Source organism: Myotis myotis, unplaced genomic scaffold (assembly GCF_014108235.1).
Source record: "Myotis myotis isolate mMyoMyo1 unplaced genomic scaffold, mMyoMyo1.p scaffold_m19_p_18, whole genome shotgun sequence".
NCBI lineage: Eukaryota > Metazoa > Chordata > Mammalia > Chiroptera > Vespertilionidae > Myotis > Myotis myotis.
Window position 1 is genome coordinate 28218621 of NW_023416322.1, and position 22633 is coordinate 28241253.

A 22633-nucleotide genomic window follows, 5' to 3' on the forward strand; every position below is an offset into this window, starting at 1 on the left:
GGGAGAGGCGGGGAATGGCCACTCTGGCTCATGGACGTCCTGGATTCCACTTTCTTTCGCTCAGCACTCTGGGCACATTCCTTTCTTCCGTTCCCCCCACTGCTCACCCTGGTATTGAACTTTCTGATGTTTTTTCTGCCAACCTTCACCAAATGCGACTCTGCCCATCGCCGAGTGGATGCTGAGGACACAACAGCTGGTTCCGATCTCATCTCCTCTGGGAAACCTAGAGACACATTTCCAAACCTCCTTTCCCCTGGTCGGGTCTCGTCTAGAACTTTACAACAGTGTCCGGGGCACCGCTGTTCTGTTCATAACCCTTCTGGACACAAGGCTGCCATTATCTAGTCACAGGGCTTTCTCTCCCGTTAGACTGAGAAGCCCCGAAGAACCTGGCACCGTGCTGGGCACAGTGGACACTCAGTAGATGCTTGTTGAATGGACGCTGACCCGGGAAGGTGTTCTTGGAGGAGGAAGTGAATTTCCCTTTCTGCCCGCTTGGCCCCTCACTGCCCTTCCTCTTCTATTTTGGGGACCCCTTCCTAAGCCGTTTCTGGCTAGCTGATCTGATCTCCCTGTGACAGGCCTCCGCCCTAACTCCCCTCCGATATTCCGACTTGAATGTAGTTTTCCTCAGGTTCTTTTTCACTTCCCTTTCTGCTTCTCAATTCCTTCTGCAGCGTCTGTAACTGCCCAGTTTGCCTCAACGTCCCCTTCTCTTTTCTTTTTCAATTCAGTAAACGTACGCTCCTCATGCGATGCGTAAGTACATAATACACAGGTCCGAAGTGACTTCGCCTTTTTCGGCAGCCGATTGTCCATCCCCGCATTGCCCCAGCCTTTCCCCCGCAGCCGTGCCCCGCCGGGCTGAATGCACACGTGCACAGTTTGTGTTTAGGACCAAAGGCGGGGGGTCGCTCTGCTGGGTGAGGTCGCCGCGCTGCTCTGAGGACGGGATGGTTCAGGCTCTAGAGAAGCAGACCTCGCCGCCCAGCCTGAAAAGCTTTGCGCAGCGGCGACGCTCCCCAAATCACCGCCCTTTCCTTTAAATCTGCAAACCTAGCAGTCGGCGAGGTCGCCTAAAAGCGGCAAAAGATGGAGGAGGGACGCGGAAGGAGCGGGGCGGAGCGGAGCCAGCCCGGGGGAGCCCGGCGACCGCACCCCCGGCGCGCCCTCCTCTCGGGCCGGCGGGGCTGGCGGACGCCCGAGAGCCGGGCGAGGACGCGGTGGCGTGCGCGGCCCGGGGGGCGGAGCCCGGGGGTAACTGGGAAGCGACGCCGAACGTGCGTGCGTACGTGCTCGCTCCCGGTGGCAGCGGCGGATCGGAGAGGCCAGAGCCGGAGACCCAGCTGGGACCGGGCCCCGGGCGGGGGCGGTGCGAGCGGCCCCCCAGCGGATCCTCGGGGCGGGGACGGAGCCGGGGCGGGCGGGACTGGAGCAGAGCCCGGGAACCAGGCGGGAGGTCCCAGGGTCTCGGGTTGGGGGGTGGAGCCGCACTTCGTCGCCGCGGGGGTGCCGGGACTCCCGGCCGCAGTGCTGCCGCCATCACGGACTTCCTGTGGGACAAGCGCACGGGCCTCGCCGCCAGAACGGTGAGCGCGCGGGCGGGCGGGCCGCGGGGCCGCGCGGGAAGATGGCGACGGCGGGGCGGGCGGGGTAGGGGTGCCTGGGGGGCGAGGGGCCGGGGCGAGGCGAAGGGAGGAAGCGGGGCAAGACCTGCAAGAGCGGCCGAGGGGAGGCGTAGAGTGGAGGGGGCGACAGCTTGCCCGGGTGCATCTGGGCAGACCCGGCGGAAACTTGGGGGCGCCCGCAGGAGGAGGAGGTGATGGAGCCGGGATGGGAGTGGCTCCCGGGGCGAGAACGGGCGGAATGTCAGAGTTGCACCGGGGCTGGGAGGAGGAGAGACAGCACCGTGTCACGTGGAGGGCACGGAAGGCCTTTGACTCCAGAAGTTAGTTGTGGATCGTCCGAGTGAGAAAGGGAGATCAAGCCGTGGACGCCGGGGAAGGTCGCAGCTGGGGATGCTCTGTGCGGAGGCCCGTGCGCAACCTCGGCGGCGGCTCCGCGCGGTGGGGGACCTGGGCGGGCGGAGCAGCGCTGGGTGCCCTGGCAGCGCCCTGCGCCGGCATCCTCTGGGCTCCGTGAGCCCTGCTAAGCCCGGGATGAATTGAATATTGCCCTTCCGAATCTGAAGTCATTGGGCAGGGAGAGCCCCGGGGGGAGCCAGGTTTTGGAGTCCGTGGCCTTTTCGCACCGAATCCTTCCCCCCACCACGACTTCTGTCCTTGGGCCCGTTTCATGCCGTTATGCCCTCCTGGCCTCATCTTCCTGGGTGTGACAGTGCCTTCTGATTCTTCCCCTGAAGAAAAAAAGGATGTGTGCACCAGGCCATTCCAGTTCTAATAGCTGGAAGGGAACTGGCTCTTAGGCAAGTAATGCTGACATTAATTAAAAAACAACAACACACCAGGTATTCTGTACTTGCGAGGCAAAAAGGGGAGGAGAAGCCGGATGGGAAGCTGACTGCAGCGTGGGGCCTCCTGTATTAGAACCTCTGCAGGGGTGTTTGGCCGGAGGTGCAAGAGTGAAGGCAGTCCAGGGGCTAGAGTAGACCCAGGTCCCTAGAACTTGTTTATATTTCGTATACATTGCTGCGTGTAGAAACCCGGCGAATGGGATTCCTGCCCTCAGAACAGGATGGTCGACACGCTGAATAACTGTAGAACATTCATCATGATAGTGTATATAACGCTTTAGTCTGCTGAGTTGTGAGGAACTCAGCATGACACAGATCTCTCTTAGATCTCAGCCCAGGAAGCACTCTGGCAGCCTCCTATCAGTTACACCATCTCCCCTGCAATGCGCTGTGGCCCAAACCTGAAGGTCTTCATGGAGCCATGTTTGTGGGAAATCAGAGTAGAGCAGTGTGCTGAGTGGGACGTATTTAAGGGATTGAGAGAGTTAGGGAAGGCTTCCTAGAGTTTTCAGCCAGAGTTAGTTAGTGACTGCTGTTACACTCCATTAAGGAGGAATTTTCAGCACAGTGGGTGGGCAAAAGAGATAGACATCGAAGAGAAGAAAGCAGCTAGGCACCTCTGCAGCACCCAGTCCTTGAAAGGGACTTCCCCACTATTTCTGCTTTGCCTTCTCTTCCAGATGCCTCATCCCCGAAGGTACCCATCCTCAGAACGAGGCAGCCGGGGGAGTTACCACGAACACTATCGAAGCCGAAAGCATAAGAGACGAAGAAGCCGATCCTGGTCAAGTAGCAGCGACCGGACACGGAGGCATCGACGGGAAGACAGCTACCATGTTCGTTCCCGGAGGTGAGACCTTGTACTCATTCATTCATTTAACAAAGATTTGTTGGTTACATGCTAAGCACCTGGGTGAAGGTGATGCTCAAGATGGATGACAAAATAAGGCATTTGCACTGTGATACCAAGAGTGTTATCATAGAGGAAGTATGCAGGAAAGGGCTGAGGAAGTATCTAGCAGGTTTGGTTGAAGTAGGACAGGGTGTGTAGTTCAAGGAAAATTTCCCAGAGTGTGTGACATCTAAACTCATCTGAAATATAAGGGTGAAGTGTCCCAGGTGAAGGTAAAGCAAATGCAAAAGACTAGGGGCTGGAAGTAGCTGGTGAGCTGATAGACAAGACAGAGTTAGGTTTGCATGGTTTTAATGACTCAGCGGCATGTTCGGTGGAGGGATGGGTTAGGGATAGTTTGCAGCAAAGCCGGATGGAGGGAAGGCTTACGGCTTTGTTCCATTAAGTCCCTGGAGGGAAGGAGATGGCCCCACAGGATGTAGCTCTGCAGATGCCTTTTCAGATTCTTGGTGACATGCAGGTGGTGATCCTTCCTCTGCACTCAGTTACTTCACTTCTCTGGTCCTCGGTCCTCAGAGACTTGATGGGTGGAGAGCCATTTTCCCAGCAGGACTCTTTCCTCACTGCGGGGGGACCTTGTCACATGGTGTGGCAAGGAATGTGGCTGAACAGATGCACCTCATGGGTGTGTATTGTCCAACAGCAGCTATGATGACCGTTCCTCTGACCGGAGAGCGTATGACCGGCGATACTGTGGCAGCTACAGACGCAATGACTACAGCAGGGATCGGGGAGATGCCTACTATGACGCGGACTACCGGCATTCCTACGAATATCATCGGGAGAACAGCAGTTACCGCAGCCAGCGCAGCAGCCGAAGGAAGCACAGACGGCGAAGGCGGCGCAGTCGGACATTCAGCCGCTCATCTTCGGTGAGTGCCAGCCCAGGCCCTTCCTCTCCCCTTCAGCCCTCCGGGACCCTGGTAAGTGAGAAGTATCCTTGTGCTCAGCTGATTCTTGGGGCATGCACCCTGAGGTGGGCACTGAGCCTATCTCTCTTGGAAGCTCTTCGACTCTTGGAGGCCCCAGAATCTGCTTTAGAGACGGATGGGCACAGAGCACTTGTGAGCCCAGTGCCCTCTCTGGCATGCTGGCCTTACTGTGCAGGGAGCAGCTTCCCTGCCCCAGTGGCCTGCACTGTCCAATGGGGACCTTGCTTGTGAACTGCCTTTCTCCCCCAAGCCCTGGGCTCCATGGCCCCCTCAGTCGGTGGGCTTGGGTGGGGGAAAAGGGAGATTTGTGCCTGCCTGGAAGGGCACTGTGTAGAGCATGGGGTTGTGGGTGACATGGGCACAACGACACCACTTCTCTGCTCTGCCCGTGCCTCTCCTTGTTCCCGTTTTGGGTTTGGGACTTGGGGTTATGCGCCGCTCTCTCTTCTCACCCCGATCCGCCTTACTGCATCTGACGTGTTCCCTTCCACTGTCCCCCATCATCGTCTGTCCCCCATGGCTGGGCGCCTGTGACCGGTGGCCCCTCCACCACCCACCCCGCCTCCCTCCGGCCCCCGCTCCGACACCTGGCTTGCTCCGACCCCCCCCGCCCCCCGACAGCAGCACAGCAGCCGGAGAGCCAAGAGTGTAGAGGACGACGCTGAGGGCCACCTCATCTACCACGTCGGGGACTGGCTACAAGAGCGATGTACAAGCCAAATCGTAACAATCCTATAGCCTGTAATGGTCCCATAGCCATTCTAACGTCCCAAGCCAACCCAAGTCACAGTCTCTTGCCTTTTCTCAGTGGTGTTGTTTATCTGGGTGGTTTGAGTTGCTGTTGAGAATTGACCTCTGCCGTCCACTCCCAGCTCTCATGGCCCCTGGGTTAAAGGTGGTGGGAATCACACAGGGGTTTTCTTCCCCTGTGACCATCTGTATCTGTTCCCCCATCCTTCATTTCACCCCAGATTGCTGTCCCTTTTTCCTTCCAACTCAGCTCAGTCCCTACCTTCTCTCCCTCCCCCTCCCCGACCCTGCTCTCTCTCATTTCAGATGAAATTGTAAGCACGTTGGGAGAGGGGACCTTTGGCAGAGTTGTACAGTGTGTCGACCACCGCAGGTAACTGTCAGCCACCCACCCCCATACCTGCTGGGCGTAAAGAGGTAGTGAGGGTTGTCTGGGGCCTATGTACAATGAGCAAAAGGTAGGACTTCTTTATGCCCCGACAGCCCCATTCAATTTGAGGCTCTCGAGAGCCCAGCAAAAGCCTCTTCTGCCAACCCACAGGGGCGGAGCTCGAGTTGCCTTGAAGATCATAAAGAATGTGGAAAAGTACAAGGAAGCTGCTCGACTTGAAATCAACGTCCTGGAGAAGATCAATGAGAAGGACCCTGACAACAAGAAGTAAGCAAGCGAAGGAGTATGTGGGGAGTCTGAGAGGCTCCACCCCATACAGGAAAACCTCCCCAACCTAGGCTAGGCCGGCAGGGAGTCCGAGACCTGCTCATCCATTCATCTTTTGTTCCTCATCTTAGAGCAGTAGAACATTGGAGTAGGAAGGGCGGGTCTGGGCCTCAGTCCTCTCGGAAGATATTCTCTAATTCATTTCCCTTGTTTTTAGGGCAGTTAAATTGCTCTGCAGTTTGGCTCCAGCCCAGGGTGGCCTCTGTAGGGATCTCCCTTGGAAATGACCCTGAGACTGAGAATTAACATTTCGTCAAAAAAGTTAACTGAGCTTTTAATACTTAGAGCAGGGGTCCTCAAACTTTTTAAACAGGGGGCCAGTTCACTGTCCCTCCGACCGTTGGAGGGCCGGACTATAGTTTAAAAAAAAAAAACTGAAAAAATGCCTATGCACACTGCACATATCTTATTTTGAAGTAAAAAAACAAAACGGGAACAAATACAATATTTGTATTTGCATGTGGCCCGCGGGCCGTAGTTTGAGGACCCCTGACTTAGAGCTATGCTGATGAGGCCACTGACATTTATATGTAACGTTTCTGTTCACACATTCTATAAGCCAAATATATAATAAGGGTGTTAAGTGAGCACATAAAACGATAACAGGAACAGGGGCCATTGGTGGCTGATAGTGAATTTCAGGAATGGGAGGTGGGGTCTGGATTTAGGAGTGACAGTTTGACAATTCAAGGTCAACATAAGAGCCTGGCACTCAACAACTCTTCAGCAACTAGAATTTTTTTGTTAACTATTTTAAAGTTTTTGAAAAGGATTTGAATCTTGCCAGGTAGTACCTCTCTTCTTGAGTCCACCAGAAAGACCATTTCCTAAAGGAACTGAATTTTGTTGGTAATACAAGTGTGTGGAATCAACAGCTGTGCAGTCCCACCTTGTTGGAGAGGTGGTGAGCAGATGGAAGCTCATCAGACATTCCCCTTCCCCATCTCTCTTCCCAGCCTCTGTGTCCAGATGTTTGACTGGTTTGACTACCATGGCCACATGTGTATCTCCTTTGAGCTTCTGGGCCTTAGCACCTTCGATTTCCTCAAAGACAACAACTACCTGCCCTACCCCATCCACCAAGTGCGCCACATGGCCCTCCAGCTGTGCCAGGCTGTCAAGTGTGAGTGGGGTGGGCCGAGGTGGACTCTGGGACAGCCCCTGCCTCCATTGGACCTCTTCTCTCTCAGTTGTGCACTGGTGAAGCCCCTAAACAGTCAACTTGATTATCTGCACTTCTATTATTCACTGTCATGTTGACATCTCTTCTGACTTAACTCCTTGACTGATGTCCTCGCCATCACTGATTGGCTTACTCCACATCTAACCAAGCAGGAGCTGGAAGACAAAGCCTTTGAAATCAAAGCACTTACATACCTCTTTTCCTTGGGAAGTGTAAGTCAGGCAGCAAGCACAACGACAAAAGGTCGCCTCAAGCTAGAGGGTTACATGTGTCTAATCTGAGATGCTCTTCATTCCCAGCCAAGCAGGTGGAAGCAGGGAGTAGCACAGCCAAGGAGCCAAGTAGGGAATCCAGACTAGTACATAGTTCCTCTTGAGTGTTCGTAACTACAGTTTTGCAGAGTTGAATTCACACAGTGTCAGATACACGTATGTCAGAATCAGTACAAAAAGACAAGCTATAGGAAACTGCCTTTATGCTTCAATTGAGAATTATTTACATATCTTACGTTGATAAGCATAGAGCATCTTAGACCAGGCATTTCATTTGGATGTAAAGCAGAAAGCAACCTAGAAACTCTGAACCTGCCTCCTCACCAGCTGGGAGCTAGGGGACCGAGCCTGGGGTTAGCCGGGGCCAGGTAGCCCAGGCTGCCAGGACCAACCGTGACCTGGCCTTTTCCCCTGCAGTCCTCCACGATAACAAGCTGACACATACGGACCTCAAGCCTGAAAATATTTTGTTTGTGAATTCAGACTACGAGCTCACTTACAATCTTGAGAAGGTAAGATGGATAGGGTTTCCCCTGGCCAGTGAGGGCAGGCAGCTGTGTCAGGCTGCCTTTCTCTTGACCCTTCATGGCCTCCTTTTCCTTCTTGCTACCACATTTTCTCTTGGTCCGGCTCCTGACTGAGTAGAACCAGAGTATCAACAGATTGAAAGGGAGAGATGTAAGACTTCAATTGGAAGAGAATTTGGAAAAATAACCTCAGATAACTTTCCAATCTAGTGGAAATGCTTTTAAGGTTCTTGCTTTGGACTTTTCTCTTTTTTGTGAAGAAAGCTCAGTTCCCTGACGAACTCTAGAGTTCACGGAGATCTCCACAGGAAGCTCTCCCTCTCTTTGCGAAATGTATATTTTCAGAAAAACAGTCACTTGGGTATAGTCTTCCGATGCACAGAGACTTGCATGCTATTCCATATTATTCCTTAATCCTCTTCCTCCTCAACTCCTAAAGTACTCTGCTAGACATGGGGAGGCTGTAAGGCAAGAGATCGGCGTGTGGTGGGGGGCAGACAGGCAGGTCAAAGTAGCTTTTTTAATGCTCAGAACCACTTCAGAGGCTAGTAACGGCATCTCAGGCTGTAGTGCAGAGGCTCATTCTTTTCCTGCTTGGTTCCTAGAAGCGAGATGAGCGAAGCGTGAAGAGCACAGCTGTGCGGGTGGTAGACTTTGGCAGTGCCACCTTTGACCATGAACACCATAGTACTATTGTCTCCACTCGCCATTACCGAGCACCAGAGGTCATCCTTGGTAAGGGGGAAGGACAAGGATGTCCCAGTGTGTAAGCAGGTGTGGTGGAGGGTGGCATCCCCTAAACCTCATAACACCTTTTCCCTCCAATTCCTACCCAGAGTTGGGCTGGTCACAGCCTTGTGATGTGTGGAGCATAGGCTGCATCATCTTTGAGTACTATGTGGGCTTCACCCTCTTCCAAGTAAGTAATGATGTGACCACCTGGCATTCTCATCCCTGATTTCCCTGTCTGCTGAGGACCTGCCTGCTTACTCGTCCACATTGCTTATTCTCCTGGCAGCTGGTCCTCAGCATCCCCTTCCCAGTCCCATGCTCAGTTCTGGCTTCCTTTCCTAGACCCACGACAACAGAGAGCATCTAGCCATGATGGAAAGGATTTTGGGTCCTATCCCTTCCCGGATGACCCGAAAAACAAGGTGAACTTTGAGTGGGAGGGACTTAACCCTTTTCCTTTTCTCTCTACAAATGGTCAATATCACATTTTCTTTTTTCTTTGACACCTTCCCTCTCCCAGCTACTCAGATGGGGTAATAAGGGGATTATCCCACAGTAAGAGGAACCTCCTGATTCCTCAACCTCCCCTTCCCCTCTAGGAAGCAGAAATATTTTTATCGGGGTCGCCTGGATTGGGATGAGAACACATCAGCTGGGCGCTACGTTCGAGAAAACTGCAAACCACTGCGGGTGAGCCAGGCTGGGGATCAGTAGTGCCCGCCACCCAGAGGTCACTTCCTTCTTAAGGTGTTTTGCCTCTGGAAAGCATTTCACAAGCACAGAGTTAGGAAAGAAGGGGAGGAATACTGAAGACATTTTCGGTTAATTAAAGAGAGAGAAATAAGGAGTGGTGTTTCGGAGGAAAGGAGGTTAGACAGCCATGTCCTTCTTGAGCCAATTAGAGATCAAAGCAATGTCCTGGATTCCTTGAGTCAGACAAAAGAATAAATTACCTTTGAAGAGCTTAAATTTTAATGTGGAGCTAAAGAAGATTTACGAAGTTGACAAGACTATACGAGTAAAACTTTCAGAGTATGAAGCAGTACCTAGGGCGAAGGTAGGTTAAGCTGTAATATCAGAATCGGTCACGATGTGGTTGTGCGAAGGTAGTATTCACAATGGTTGTAAGCAGAGCCTCGGTCTTCCAAGACGGAAGCTAGGGCCTTGTAGAAGGCAGGGTTCGTAAGGCATCGCACCTCACCTTTTTCCTGCCCTCCACCACCAGCGGTATCTGACCTCAGAGGCAGAGGAACACCACCAGCTCTTCGATCTGATTGAAAGCATGCTAGAGTACGAACCTGCTAAGCGTCTGACCTTGGGTGAAGCTCTTCAGCATCCTTTCTTCACCCGCCTCCGGGCCGAACCACTCAGTGCCAAGTTGTGGGACTCCAGTCGGGATATCAGTCGGTGACGATCAGACCCTGGGCCCCCCTGCATCTCTAGCAGCAGTGGGTGTCCAGTCCAGGACACTGGTGCTTTTTTATACAAGAGAACAGAACCGGAGCCCACTCCTCCCTCCTGGCTCCCTATATACCTGTGAATATGTGAAATAGTGTAAATATGAAAGAGCTTGTACCCTGCCTTGTACATAATGCTATTCCATTCTACACTCTTCCCAACCTCACTTGCCCCTTGACAGTTGAGTTGGATGGGGGCAGAATGAGGTAACCAGGTGGCATCCAGCCCATATTTTATAAAGAATTTTGTATAGTCTTTGTGAAATAAAATGACGTGCTTCATCTGACCTCCATCCCCGGAGTTTGAGGTTTGGCGTTGCTGGGGTGGAGGGATGAGAAGATTGGCAGCCGTTCTGAGTTTGGGTAAGCAGGGAGCCCAGCTTACCTTCTGAAATTAACCAGGCAGGCGACCAGTTTATCTGGTTTGTTTCAGGGGAGGGCAATGATGAGTGGTAACATTTCTTGCACGTTAGAATGGAGAGGGATTATAAGGTGGCACTTCTTTGATCAGGAATGAGGGTTGCCAAGGGGTCCAATACTAGAGCCATTAGACCGGACCCCCACCATCCACCCGGAAACCCAGGTGAAAAACTTGCTCAACTGGGCTTCCGAGAGGCTGCCACCACCGGTGGAAAGACTCCCATCATACACCTCGGGAGACGGACTGAGCAGGATTATCACGCAAGGCCTCCTGGGGGGTGTAGTTCGTTGGTGGAGCTGCATCACGTGGGGTAAGGGGTGGTACTTGGTAGAGACACTGGGTTAGCGGTGTCACGTGGGGTACTTCCGGCCTCTCCTGGAGCCAGGACGCAGGCGTAACCCGCTACTGCTGCGGGATCCTTGGGACTTCCGGTCGGTGCAGCCAATCCGTGCACAGAGAAGCGGGGCGGACGGAGTGGAGCGGAGGGAAGGCTGAGCGTCGCTGCTGCCCCCAGTGCCGCCCCAGGGGCGTGGAGGGCAGGGGGCGGCCTAGTCCGCGGTTGCAACTATGGCTCAAAACACAGACGGTGGAAACCCCTTCGCCGAGCCCGGCGAACTTGACAACCCTTTTCAGGTGACTTGCGCCGGCCTCCTTTGGGCAACAGGATTGACTTCCCGGTTCTGGAGGATGGGCTTAACTTGTATTCCCATTCGTGACATTTGATCTTTGGAAGGGCCGCCACGTGAGGGTGACGGTGACTCCAGTCCAGTGAGCACCCTGGGGGCGGGTCCTGTCCCTGTGAGAAACTGGTACTGGCAGTGAGAGGTGAAGGATTTGGAGGAAATGCTGGGACCACAGCGTGGCCCCCTAGGTGCAGTCCTTGGAGCCACAGGCAACGTGAAGAGGCCCCTGTGAGTTCCCTGTGAGGTATCAGGTGCCAGCTGAGCCCCTGATCTCTGTCCGCAGGACCCAGCTGTGATCCAGCACCGACCGAGCCCGCAGTATGCCACGCTTGACGTCTACAACCCTTTTGAGACCCGAGAGGTGAGATTCTGAAGAGTACAGGACTGCAAGGGAGGGGAGGGCTTGCCAGTGAGCCCCCCCTGTCGGGGTACAGGGGCCTTTTCTGCAAGGAAAGGAAGGAAGAAGCAAGCACCATGACCTTAGCTCCTGACAGAGCGGCCAGGCTGCCACGGGATGCCCAATTCTTCTGGAGACACCAGGGCTCACGATCCATCCACTGGAGCCTGGCGGGGCCATAACCAAGGCCCTGTCCGGGGAGGCTTCTTTGAAAAAAATGAAGTACGCAGCTGGTTGGAATTGAGAAAACAGATGCTGCTTAGGTGTGCAATTAGAAGGCAAGGAATGAGGAGAACTAGACATGTGTCTCACTGGAACAGGAAAGATAGAGTTTTTAAAAGTTACGGAAGTAGATGTAGTGAGTGCTTTAGTTCTGGCTAAGGAATTTGATGTGAGGGGTGATGAGGGCTGCTGCCGATTGTAAAGGAGTTCTCTGACAAACATAAGAACTAGCTTTCCAACAACTGTGGGAGGGGCTGCTACCTAGGTAATGAGTTTGGGGTCAAAAGGTATTCAGGCTGACTCTAGATTCCTCTGTTATGAGGGACCAGAAGATGATCTGTAAGGTCTTTTTAAACCCAACAGCCACCATCAGCCTACGAGCCTCCTGCCCCTGCCCCAGCCCCATTGCCTCCATCCTCAGCTCCCTCGCAGTCCTCAAGAAAGCTCAGCCCCACAGAACCCAAGAACTATGGTTCCTACAGCTCCCAGGTAAAGGAAGTGTGTGGATGGTGGTTGGGACGTCGGGCCAGCCCTGGGGCCCAGGACTCACATCTCTCTGCTCGTGCGGGGCAGGCTTCCGCTGCGGCAGCCACAGCAGAGCTGCTAAAGAAGCAAGAGGAGCTCAACAGGAAGGCGGAGGAGTTGGACCGCAGAGAGCGAGAGTTGCAGCATGCTGCCCTGGGGGGCAAAGCTAGTAAGTGAGTCCTTGATAGGGTGGGGAGGGAATCTGACAGTTTCTAAGAAGCAAAAACACCTGAGAGCTTGGGCACCAGAGCCAAATTGTGAGTTCGAATTTGGGCGCTATCGCTTATTAATCATAGTGAGCTCCTAGGCAAGTTATTAATGTTGAGTGCCTCAGTTTCCACACCTGTAAAATGAAAATACTGTCTGTACCTGTTTGACAGGATTGTGGTGGGAGTTAAACAAGATCATCTATACAAAGTGCTTGGCACAGTGCTTAAAAGTTGTAAATAGTAATCCTCATTATTTTTATTTCTCTGCATCTCCTTGGACCCCAAATTAGAGATAGAATAGAGGACCTAGAGTGGGAGGGGGAGTGATTCCTTCATTGGTCTCTGCCTCACTTCTGCTCTCTTTGTGCCTTTCAGCTCGACAGAACAATTGGCCCCCTCTGCCTTCTTTTTGCCCAGTTCAGCCCTGCTTTTTCCAGGACATCTCCATGGAGATCCCACAAGAATTTCAGAAGACAGTATCCACCATGTACTATCTCTGGATGTGTGAGTAGTAAAGAGCCCTTTTGGAGAAAGAGTACAGGGAGTAACTTGTACATCTTTCCTGCCCTGGAGCCCGCTCACCTAGAACTAGACACTTTGCCTCTCTTTAATATTTGAGTTTGAGACTAATTTCTCGAGGCAGAGCTGCCTCAAACAGATTGTCAAACTGCAGCGGGAAGGCCGGGGAGGGTTGGGGGGCAGGAGGGAGGGGGGTAAGAGATCAACCAAAGGACTTGTATGCATGCATATAAGCATAATCAATGGACATAAGACACTGGGGGATAGGGGAGGCTAGGGGACTGTCTAGGGCGGGGGGTGGGGGGTGGGGAATGGACACATATGTAATACCCTTTGTAATACTTTAAGCAATTAAAAAATAAATAAATAAATAAAAAAGACTACTTTCTCTAGGATCTTCCTGGGTTACTCCTTTTATACCATTTAGAACGTATTCTCCAGCCTTCTAGCAAATTCGTGTTTTTGCCCACTCCCCTTCCCTTGTCCTCATGCACAGATGTGCTCTGAATCCTTTAACTGTCTTTCCAAAGGGGGTTGATTACTCATGATTGAGATTTGCTCGTTCTGTCTCCCCTGTTGAGGATTCTGTAAAGGCGGATGTGTCTTCGTTTCCTTCTCTGCCACACTTGGTGCGGGTCACCGGGGGGGCTCACGGGGAAGGAGCCTTCGCTGCGGTCGGAAAGAGCCGTCATCCTGTCCCTCCGTCTGTTAGGCAGCACTCTGGCTCTTCTCCTGAATTTCCTCGCCTGCCTGGCCAGCTTCTGTGTGGAGACCAACAACGGCACGGGCTTCGGGCTGTCTATCCTCTGGATCCTCCTTTTTACTCCCTGCTCCTTCGTCTGCTGGTACCGCCCCATGTATAAGGCTTTCCGGTAAGTTGGGGGCCGGGGTGATGGGGAAGTTTGAATGGACCCCCTATCTGCTCCAGCACTAATTCTCCCACTCTCCCCATTTTTTCTCCTTGCAGGAGCGATAGTTCATTCAATTTCTTCGTTTTCTTCTTCATTTTCTTCGCCCAGGATGTGCTTTTTGTCCTCCAGGCCATTGGCATCCCAGGTTGGGGGTTCAGGTCTGTGAGGCTGCTATTTACCCTCAGCCCTTCCTCCCACTCCTCTAGACCAAGTCAGGGTACTGGGGGGGAGTTGTTCAGCAAAAGGAAATGTGGTTTTTCTCCTTGGGAGGTGCTGGTTTATGGAGAGAGACAGGAGATACTTCCAGGATAGAGAGAGCCCAGAGAGAACTCTACACAAACATAGGTTGAGGGGAAGGTCAATCTGAGAAGGCTTCCTGGAGGAGGTATATGTAATCACAGTTGAAGAGCAGAGGGAGAATCTTCAACAGAAGGGTCTATTTTATTTTAATTTATTGACTTTTAGAGAGAGATTTGTTCTACATATTTATGCATTCATTGGTTGGTTCTTGTATGTGCCCTGACTGGGGATCGAACTCACAACCTTGATGCTGTAACCAACAGCTCTCCAGCCAGGGCCAGAAGAGTCTATTTAGAGTGAGGATGTCTGGAAGAGCTTGGAGAGCTAGGAGGCAGTTCCGAAAGTGGGTCTGAACTATGAAGAGAGTGGATGTAGCTTGGGAATGTGGTGCGTAGGAAGCTGCCAGACTAATAGGAGTGACGGTCGATGGGAAGGGTGGGAATAGGGCTTGTTTGCGACATAACCAGTGGAGAAGCTGGGAAGACAGAGACCCAGCTATGAGCAGGCCTCTCACTGCCACATCCTTGTCCCTCCTGACAGTGGCTGGATCTCCGCTCTGGTGGTGCTGAGGACCAACACGGCGGTAGCTGTGCTCATGCTCCTGGTTGCCCTGTTCTTCACTGGCATCGCCGTGCTGGGAATTGTGATGCTAAAGCGGGTGAGGGGCCGTGTTGAGGGTGGGGCCAGGAGAGTGAGATCATGTGTCCCTAGGGGCCTGGGCGGAACATTCAGGAGGAACTGGGGAGGGCCAGGCTGATGGGCGGGCTCTGAGCTAATGGACCTTTGAGGTAGGGGGAGTGTGTGTGTGTTGGAGGGGATCCAAGGGAAGTCTAGAGCAGCCGGCTGGGGAGGGTGGTGGCGGGGTTGGGTTGGAGTAGAGCAGCAGTGGCCGGAATGTGCTCTGATATCTCTGTCCTCTACTTGCAGATCCACTCCTTGTACCGCCGCACAGGTGCCAGCTTTCAGAAGGCCCAGCAAGAATTTGCTGCTGGTGTTTTCTCCAACCCCGCGATGCGAACCGCAGCCGCCAATGCAGCCGCCGGGGCTGCTGAAAATGCCTTCCGGGCCCCGTGACGCCTGACGGATGCCCTGGCCCTGCCACTTGAGGGGGCTGACTGAGCCCCTCGCCCTGAGGTCTCTGGGACTTGTGAGACATGGCTATTTGATGTCTCCTGTCTAGTGCCCAACCCCGCAGCTGTGACTGCTGAACCTGATTTAGGGGTGCGGGGAGCCCACTGTGACCCCGTCACTGCTCTGCCTACACCCCACTCCCCAATCAGGCCACACCGCTGCCGCCCCTTACACACCCCAACCCGGCTTCCCTCTGCTGTGCCAAGGCTGTTGCTTCGATTATTTAAATAAAAAGACAGTGGAACTGGAACTCAAATTCCTGTTTCTGGAATTTTTACTGGGAACTAGGACAGAAAGAGTGCCCTAGTGGGTTTGGCTCAGTGGATAGAGCTTCGGGTCAGGGCGAGTGCGGGAGGCAACCCATCAATGTGCTTCTCTCACACCCTCCACTCCAAGAAATCAGTGGGAAAATATCCTGGGTGAGGGAACTGGAGTGAAGGCAGAGTATGAATTCCAGAGGAAGGTCAGGCCTGGCTTCAGTGTGAACTGCCAGCTGTCCCGGGTGGGGCAGCAGAGCTGGGTGACAGGGTGGCTGGTGCAGGAAGAAGGAGGGAAGTCCACGGTTGGGCGTGGAATCACAGACTCACCAGGGAGCCCTGCTCCCCACCCTTCCATTAATGACCCGGAAAGAGCTGCTGCCTCTACTGAGAACGCAGGGGGGCTGGGGCGGGGGGGGGGGGGGGGGCGGGGGGGGTGCTGAGAGGCTGGGTGGGGCTCAAGCCAGCGCCCAAAGGGTTGTTGGCTCCGGTGGGTCGGTAGAGGCAGGGACTGGAGAGCACTTACCTTACCCGCAGACCTGCCTGCCTGCTCTGCGGCCAGCTCCTGCCCCCACCCCGCCACCGCCGCAGGTCTCCTGTCCTGACTACAACTCCCGGGGTGCACCGCGCAGCCACGCTCCTCCTCTCGCACCATCCCATCCCCACCCCCGGCCTCCAAACCCGCTGCAGCCGGAGGTGGGGGAGCGGAGCGTGGTGGGGAGGGGAGCGGGGCTGGCGACTCTGGAGACAGCGGTGCCTTGGCCTAGCCCACCCACCAGCCTGGGATCCCACTGGACACCGGAGGCACGTCCACCGCCCTCTAGAGTCACCCACGCCGACCCCTCCCCTCTTCCCTAGACGTCTTCCCATCCTCTGGACTGCACCTTCCCCATCCTTTCCTGGGCTCCGACCTCCGTCCTCTCCCCGCTCCCTCTCCTCACTCCCGGACCTGCCCTTCTCGGCGCCCCTCTTCCCTAGGGAGATGCGATGAGCCTGTGTCCCAGCGCCCTCATCGCCATCCTGGGCACGGTGCCCATCCAGTGCCCGTGCTGGGGAGGGAGCACTCCGCGGCCCCTCTGTGACTTCCCTGCCTTGACCGCCCCTCCAGCTGGAGTCCCTGAGCCATGCCCCAGGGGACCCAGCCAGGGGGTGGGCTCTAGAGCGAGTGGGGTGGAGAGGAGGAAGGACGGGGCCCTGGGCTCCTCTGAGATGCTCCCAAGCGCCAGGGGGGGCCGAGCGAGGCGCAGGCAGCCGGGCGGCAGGCATGATGCCCTCGCCCAGTGACTCCAGCCGCTCGCTTACCAGCCGGCCTAGTACCCGGGGCCTTACCCACCTCCGCCTCCACCGACCCTGGCTGCAGGCCCTGCTCACGCTGGGGCTGGCCCAGGTGCTTCTGGGCATCCTGGTGGTCACCTTCAGCATGGTGGCCTCCTCTGTCACCACCACCGAGAGCATCAAGAGGTCCTGCCCGTCTTGGGCTGGATTCTCGGTGAGTTGGGTGCACAGTTGTTGGGTGGGGGCGGCTCCTTGGGCCCCACCCCTCCACACCAGCTGCCAGTTCAAATCCTGGCCTCTCCTCCCTCTCCTGGCCCTCTCTCCCTCCTCAAAGGGCTGGGTGCACCCTGTGGTGAGGGGCTCACTCAGGTGCCTCCCCTGCCAGGCTGAGCCTGTGCCCACTCTGTCCCCAGCTGGCGTTCTCCGGGGTAGTTGGCATTGTGTCCTGGAAGCGGCCATTCACTTTAGTGGTAGGTGCCAGGGTCTGGTGTCCACTGGGAGGCAGGTGCCCAGCACCTGAGGGGATGCCCATTTATGCCCTCAAGAAGGGAACTGGCTCTCCGGTTCCTGCCACCCAGGCACGAATGAGTGTGAAGGAGGGTGGCTCCCTCCTTGGTGGCCCCCGCTCCTGAGCATCCCAGCCCTGAGCCTGCACTCTATCTCCCCAGATCTCCTTCTTCTCCTTGCTGTCGGTGCTGTGTGTCATGCTCAGCATGGCTGGCTCTGTTCTCTCCTGCAAGAATGCTCAGCTGGCCCGAGACTTCCGCCACTGCTCCACGGTGAGACCTGAGGAGGGCGGGCCGGAGAGAGCTGGCTGGGGGAGATGTGAGGGACACCTGACTCAGTCTGTCTCCCCTCCCCGCTCCCCCTCAGGAAGGGAAGGTCTGTGTGTGCTGCCCCTCCGGCCCCCTCCTCCGGCCCTGTCCAGAGTCAGGGCAGGAACTGAAAGTTGCCCCTAACTCCACCTGTGATGAAGCCCGAGGGGCCCTCAAGGTGAGCATGCACACACCCCCCCCCCCCCCCCGCCCTACCATTCCTTCCTCCCCCACCATGCCTCCCCTCCTGGGGTCCTCACAGGCCCAGGCTATGTGGGATTACCCATTCCACTCATACATCCCTCTTTCTCTCTCTCTTTTCCCAGAACCTGCTCTTCAGCGTCTGCGGACTTACCGTTTGTGCCACCATAATCTGTACTGTCTCAGCTATTGTCTGCTGCATCCAAATATTCTCCCTTGACCTCATGCACACGGTGAGGGGGGAGCTGGGGTCAAGGCCAAGCAGATGTAATGGAGGGGTGGCAGGGGTGTATGTGCTGGGCCTGGGGTTGAGGGGGTGGTGACTACAGTGATTCCTCTGAGCACCAGGGGCTGTAGATCACCTATTAGGAATGTCTATTATTGTAGGGATGTTAAGGGGGTCCGAAGGGGGTGGTGGTGAGGAGAGGAATGACAGGGAGTAAGAAAGTATGTGATGCCAGTCGGGGGCCAGGAGAGGGGGCATTAAAGAGTGGGGCTAGAAGTTGGGTGGGGTCAAGAAGGGCCTAGGTGGGGGTGGGGATGAAGAGTTGATGTTCTGGTGAGGACAGAGCAGGTGGTGATTCTGGATGGAGATGGGGTCATAAGGAGGAGGAATTATTTTAGATGGGCAGGGCCAGAGCTGGAGGTCCTGGGTGGAGGCAGGGTTAGGGGAGGGGCTGGTTCTGGCTGAGGGAGGGGCCAAGCTGAGCAGCTTTGAGGGCGGGGCCAGAAAATGTAGATGAGGTGAGGAGTTTGGGAGCCAAATAACCAGAAACCTGGGTTATTGCTTGCTCCCCAGCAGCTGGCCCCTGAGCGCTCCGTCTCAGGTCCCCTGGGGCCTCTGGGCTGCACCTCCTCGCCCCCGGCCCCTCTCCTGCACACCATGTTGGACTTGGAGGAATTTGTACCACCTGTGCCCCCACCTCCCTACTACCCCCCAGAGTACACCTGCAGCTCAGAAACAGATGCACAGAGGTGAGGCCTGGCGGACTCCTGCTGGGGAAACGAAGGCAGGGGAAGGGGGCTTTGGCTGCAGCCCTGATTGGTGGGGAGGGTCTTTGGGGAATAGTTCTTCTCCAGGCTTTGACCCTCTCTCTCCCTCTTCCCACCAGCATCACCTATAACGGCTCCATGGACAGCCCAGTGCCCTTGTACCCTACTGACTGCCCCCCTTCTTATGAGGCCGTTATGGGGCTACGAGGAGACAGCCAGGTGAGAGCAAGGCTTGGTGTGGGCCAGGGAGCCAGGGCTAGAGCATGAACGCTGAGTGAGCTGCAGTCGCTGGATAAAGATGAGAACAGTTCCCATGATCTTACAGCACTAACACATCCACTGCCATCTTTGATCTCCCCAGAGCCCGGTGAGGTGGGTGGGGTAGGAACCGTGATTTCTGTTTTACAGATACGGACACAGAGGCCCACTTAAGGGACTTTACAAAGTGACACAGCGGGACTGGAACCTGGAACGCCCCAGTTCTGTCCAGCACAGGGGGGTGGCCATATCAGTGTGCAGGGCTAGACCTTTGACCCTTGTGTCTTCCGCAGGCCACTCTGTTTGACCCTCAGCTTCATGATGGCTCCTGCATCTGCGAGCGGGTGGCCTCCATTGTAGATGGTGAGCAGGAAGTGGGGAGGATGGACCAGGGCCGGCGGCCTGGGAGAGCAGAGCCGGGTGGGAGCGAAACGGGGAGACAAGGCCGAGTTGGTGGTGTGCGGACAAGCGAGGGCGGGGGCTTCGTGGAATCCTGGGCTTAGAGATAAAACCGTCTCTCCTTTGAGATAAAACCAGGCAGAGCGGGCCCCCAGAGGCTGGGCCTGAGCAAAGGGAAACTGCCTGGGCCGGGCCGGTGCTACCCAGCGCCCCCTGCTGCCCACAGTGTCCATGGACAGCGGGTCGCTGGTGCTGTCGGCCATCGGCGACCTCCCGGGGGGCTCCAGCCCGTCCGAGGACTCGTGCCTGCTGGAGCTGCAGGGCTCCGTCCGCTCCGTGGACTACGTGCTCTTCCGCTCCATCCAGCGCAGCCGCGCCGGCTACTGCCTCAGCCTGGACTGCGGCCTGCGCGGCCCCTTCGAGGACAGCCCGCTGCCCCGGCGGCCGCCGCGGGCCGCGCGCTCCTACTCCTGCTCCGCCCCGGAGGCGCCCCCCGCTCCCCTGGGCGCCCCCCCCGCGGCCCGCCGCTGCCACCGGCTGGAGGGCTGGCCGCCCTGGGTGGCGCCCTGCTTCCCCGAGCTCCGGCGGCGGGTCCCCCGCGGAGGCGGCCGCCCAGCCGCAGCCCCTCCCGGCAGAGCGCCCCCTCGCCGCTTCAGCGACAGCTCAGGTTCCCTCACCCCACCCGGGCACCGGCCCCCTCACCCGGCGCCCGCGCCGCCGCTGCTGCTGCCGCGCTCGCACAGCGACCCGGGCATCGCCTCCTCCAGCAACGCCGGTGAGTACCCCCCACCCCCCCAGGGTTCAGGAAGGGCAGGCGCTGGGAGTGAAGGGCCCGCGATGGCCACCAGGGCCTGGGATGGTTGAGATCCCAGAAGAAGATGGAAGAGCGAGTTCATTCCTGCGGGTGCTCGCCTCCTAGACACACGGCTTCCAGAGCTTTTGGCTGAAAGAGGATTTGTTTTTGAAACCCAGACCCACAGCTCCCAGCTGGGGCCAGGCACCGAGCCTCAGGCTCTTACCTGTAAAGCAGGCACAGCAATAGTCCCTCCACCCTCGCTGCCTGCGAGTGACTGAGAAGTGAGGCGCTGCCAGCAAATGCTGAGCACAAGCCGAGCTCATGATCACCGCGTGTGCCCGGCCCGGGGAGGGTGTCCCTGTGAGCCCTACGGCCTTGGCCCCCGCCTTGGTGAATGGTACCACCTGTGGGCAGAGACGATGCCCCCTGGGTTGGGGATGGGGTGTGGGAGCTGTGAAAGCTCCTCTGGGCTTGCGTTCTCACAGGAGGGTGGTAGGCTGGGCAGGTGTGTCCATTGAGCAAGGCCCTGTCTGGCTCTCCCTCCACAGCTGACTTCAGGGACCTTTATACCAAAGTGTTTGAGGAAGAAGCTGCTTCAGTTTCCTCTGCAGATACAGGTCAGGCGTGTGGTTAGTGCCTGGGGGCTGGGGGCGTGCTGCCTGGCCCTCTCTGCACCTCCCATTCCACCCATTCTCTCTCTCTCTCTCTCCAGGGCTCTGCTCTGAAGCCTGCCTCTTCCATCTAGCCCGCTGCCCTTCCCCCAAGTTGCTCCGTGCTCATTCAGCCGGGAAACAGCGCCCTGTTCCCACCTACCGGAAGGTCCCCTTGCCCTCGGGCCCTACACCTGCCCACTCGCTGGGGGACCTGAAGGGCAGCTGGCCGGGCCGGGCCTTGGTCACCCGTTTCCTCCAGATGTCCAAGAAGACCCCGGACCCCAGTGGGAATGGAGCCCTTGGGCATAAGCAGGTAGGATTAGGGGAGCCTGGGAAGATGCCAGGAAAGCCTGGGGCTTCGGGCTGGGCCACATGGCTGTCCTCTCCTGTGTCCCCCTTCAGGTGCCCCGGAGCCGGTGGGGACGGCCAGGCCGAGAGAGTCTCCATCTTAGAAGCTGCGGGGATCTGAGCTCCGGCTCCTCCCTGCGGCGCCTCCTGTCTGGCCGCAGGCTCGAGCGGGGTACTCGCCCCCACAGCCTCAGCCTCAATGGGGGCACCCGGGAGACAGGGCTCTGATGTGGGCTTCTTGCTGCATTGAACAGATCCAGGTGAATGCTGGGGCTACAGGCCCCAGCTGGTTGGGACCAGCAGCCTCCAGCATTCCCTCGCACTGGCTGACACAGAAAGAAACTCGCTGTATACCCACTGTTATTCCTTTCTCTCCTACCTCTGGGGCCCCTGCTGCTTGCCTCTGCTCCTCTGGCCTGGGAGAGCTTCTGTCCTGTACTGCATGGGTATTCAGGCTGTGGGGGAGATACCCTGCTTACAGCACTGGAGGGCGAAAATAATCAAGTCCTACCCCACCCCCCAACCCCCAGCATGAGAGTAACTCTCTCTGATTTGTCAGGGGCACTATGGCCAGGGCAAGGCCTGCCCAGGGTGTGGAAGCATAAGGGGCTGTGTGCCTATACAACTGGGTGGTGAAGCATGAAGAGTCATAAAAACCTGGGTGACCTCCCAGCTCTGCCACCTCTAGCTGCATGACCTTGGGCAAGTTATTTAACCTCAGTTTCCTGACCTGTAAAACACTGCGAGGGCAAATGTTTGTAAAACCCTTAACACACTGTAAGCCTTCAATAAATTTCAATTTCCCCCTTCCCTCCTGGATTATTTTTTGTCATCAATGAAATTTGTTCTAGTGTCTCTTACAGATAAAACTCCCTCAAGACTTCCATTCCTTTCAGCCGCCACACTGTACCTCTGCTCCTTTTCATAGCAGAGTGTTTTCTCTTCCTTCCCTGCACTCCATTCCCGATCCCCAGGCACGGCTCTCGATAACGTTTTCAGCAGCCAAGAAGTGGCCATTTCTCTGCCTGCTGCTTAAACTCTGTAACAGGCCTTTACCCAGAAAATCAGCACCTTTCTTCTTGACTTTTCCCTTTCTTGTCTTAAAAGATACCATGTTCTCCTATTTTTTCCTCCTACTCTACCCTCTCGGTACCCTTTGAAGCCCTTACACCAGTGGTTCTCAACCTGTGGGTCGCGACCCCTTTGGTGGTCAAACAGCCCTTTCACAGGCGTTGCCTAAGACCATCCTGCATATCAGATATTTACATTACGATTCATAACAGTAGCAACATTACAGTTATGAAGTAGCAACGAAAATGATTTTATACCCGGAACCGGTTTGGCTCAGTGGATAGAGCGT

General features: G+C 55.9%; 3 protein-coding genes and 1 long non-coding RNA gene across 16 annotated transcripts; 3 read left to right on the top strand and 1 right to left on the bottom strand.

Annotated features, from left to right (window-relative positions):
- Positions 1-1304: 1304 nt before the first annotated feature.
- Positions 1305-10253, top strand: CLK2 (CDC like kinase 2). 10 transcript variants are annotated; one of them, XM_036343794.1, is made up of 14 exons: positions 1308-1592; positions 2366-2428; positions 3157-3326; positions 4033-4261; positions 4943-5030; positions 5378-5444; positions 5613-5729; positions 6746-6912; positions 7662-7756; positions 8377-8506; positions 8608-8690; positions 8846-8925; positions 9103-9193; positions 9729-10253. In XM_036343794.1, the coding sequence occupies exons 3-14, from the start codon at positions 3157-3159 to the stop codon at positions 9912-9914; spliced, it is 1503 nt and encodes a 500-aa protein (XP_036199687.1). In that variant the 5' UTR covers positions 1308-1592; positions 2366-2428; the 3' UTR covers positions 9915-10253. The 10 variants fall into 10 exon arrangements, 7 of the variants coding, with proteins under 7 accessions (XP_036199691.1, XP_036199690.1, XP_036199692.1 ...); XM_036343797.1 differs by lacking the exon at positions 2366-2428 and having other exon boundaries at positions 1306-1592; positions 4036-4261; positions 4946-5030; XM_036343796.1 differs by lacking the exon at positions 2366-2428 and having other exon boundaries at positions 1307-1592; positions 4036-4261.
- A 535-nt stretch (positions 10254-10788) lies between these two features.
- Positions 10789-15534, top strand: SCAMP3 (secretory carrier membrane protein 3). Its single transcript, XM_036343804.1, has 9 exons — positions 10789-11014; positions 11348-11425; positions 12047-12172; positions 12257-12377; positions 12793-12921; positions 13649-13808; positions 13904-14005; positions 14688-14805; positions 15075-15534. Exons 1-9 carry the CDS (start codon positions 10949-10951, stop codon positions 15219-15221), a joined length of 1047 nt encoding a protein of 348 aa, XP_036199697.1. The 5' UTR covers positions 10789-10948; the 3' UTR covers positions 15222-15534.
- Positions 15535-16191: 657 nt separating this feature from the next.
- Positions 16192-22084, top strand: FAM189B (family with sequence similarity 189 member B). 4 transcript variants are annotated; one of them, XM_036342649.1, is made up of 12 exons: positions 16193-17024; positions 17224-17280; positions 17479-17589; positions 17684-17803; positions 17952-18059; positions 18626-18801; positions 18939-19038; positions 19371-19440; positions 19703-20251; positions 20821-20889; positions 20985-21238; positions 21328-22084. In XM_036342649.1, the coding sequence occupies exons 1-12, from the start codon at positions 16800-16802 to the stop codon at positions 21499-21501; spliced, it is 2013 nt and encodes a 670-aa protein (XP_036198542.1). In that variant the 5' UTR covers positions 16193-16799; the 3' UTR covers positions 21502-22084. The 4 variants fall into 4 exon arrangements, with proteins under 4 accessions (XP_036198545.1, XP_036198542.1, XP_036198543.1 ...); XM_036342650.1 differs by having other exon boundaries at positions 18629-18801; XM_036342652.1 differs by lacking the exon at positions 20821-20889 and having other exon boundaries at positions 16192-17024.
- On the bottom strand, positions 19243-20597 carry LOC118672806. The gene is made up of 2 exons (XR_004973215.1): positions 20496-20597; positions 19243-19479 (listed from the first exon to the last, which is right to left on the bottom strand). It is a non-coding gene; the product is annotated as an uncharacterized LOC118672806 (long non-coding RNA).
- Positions 22085-22633: the final 549 nt, after the last annotated feature.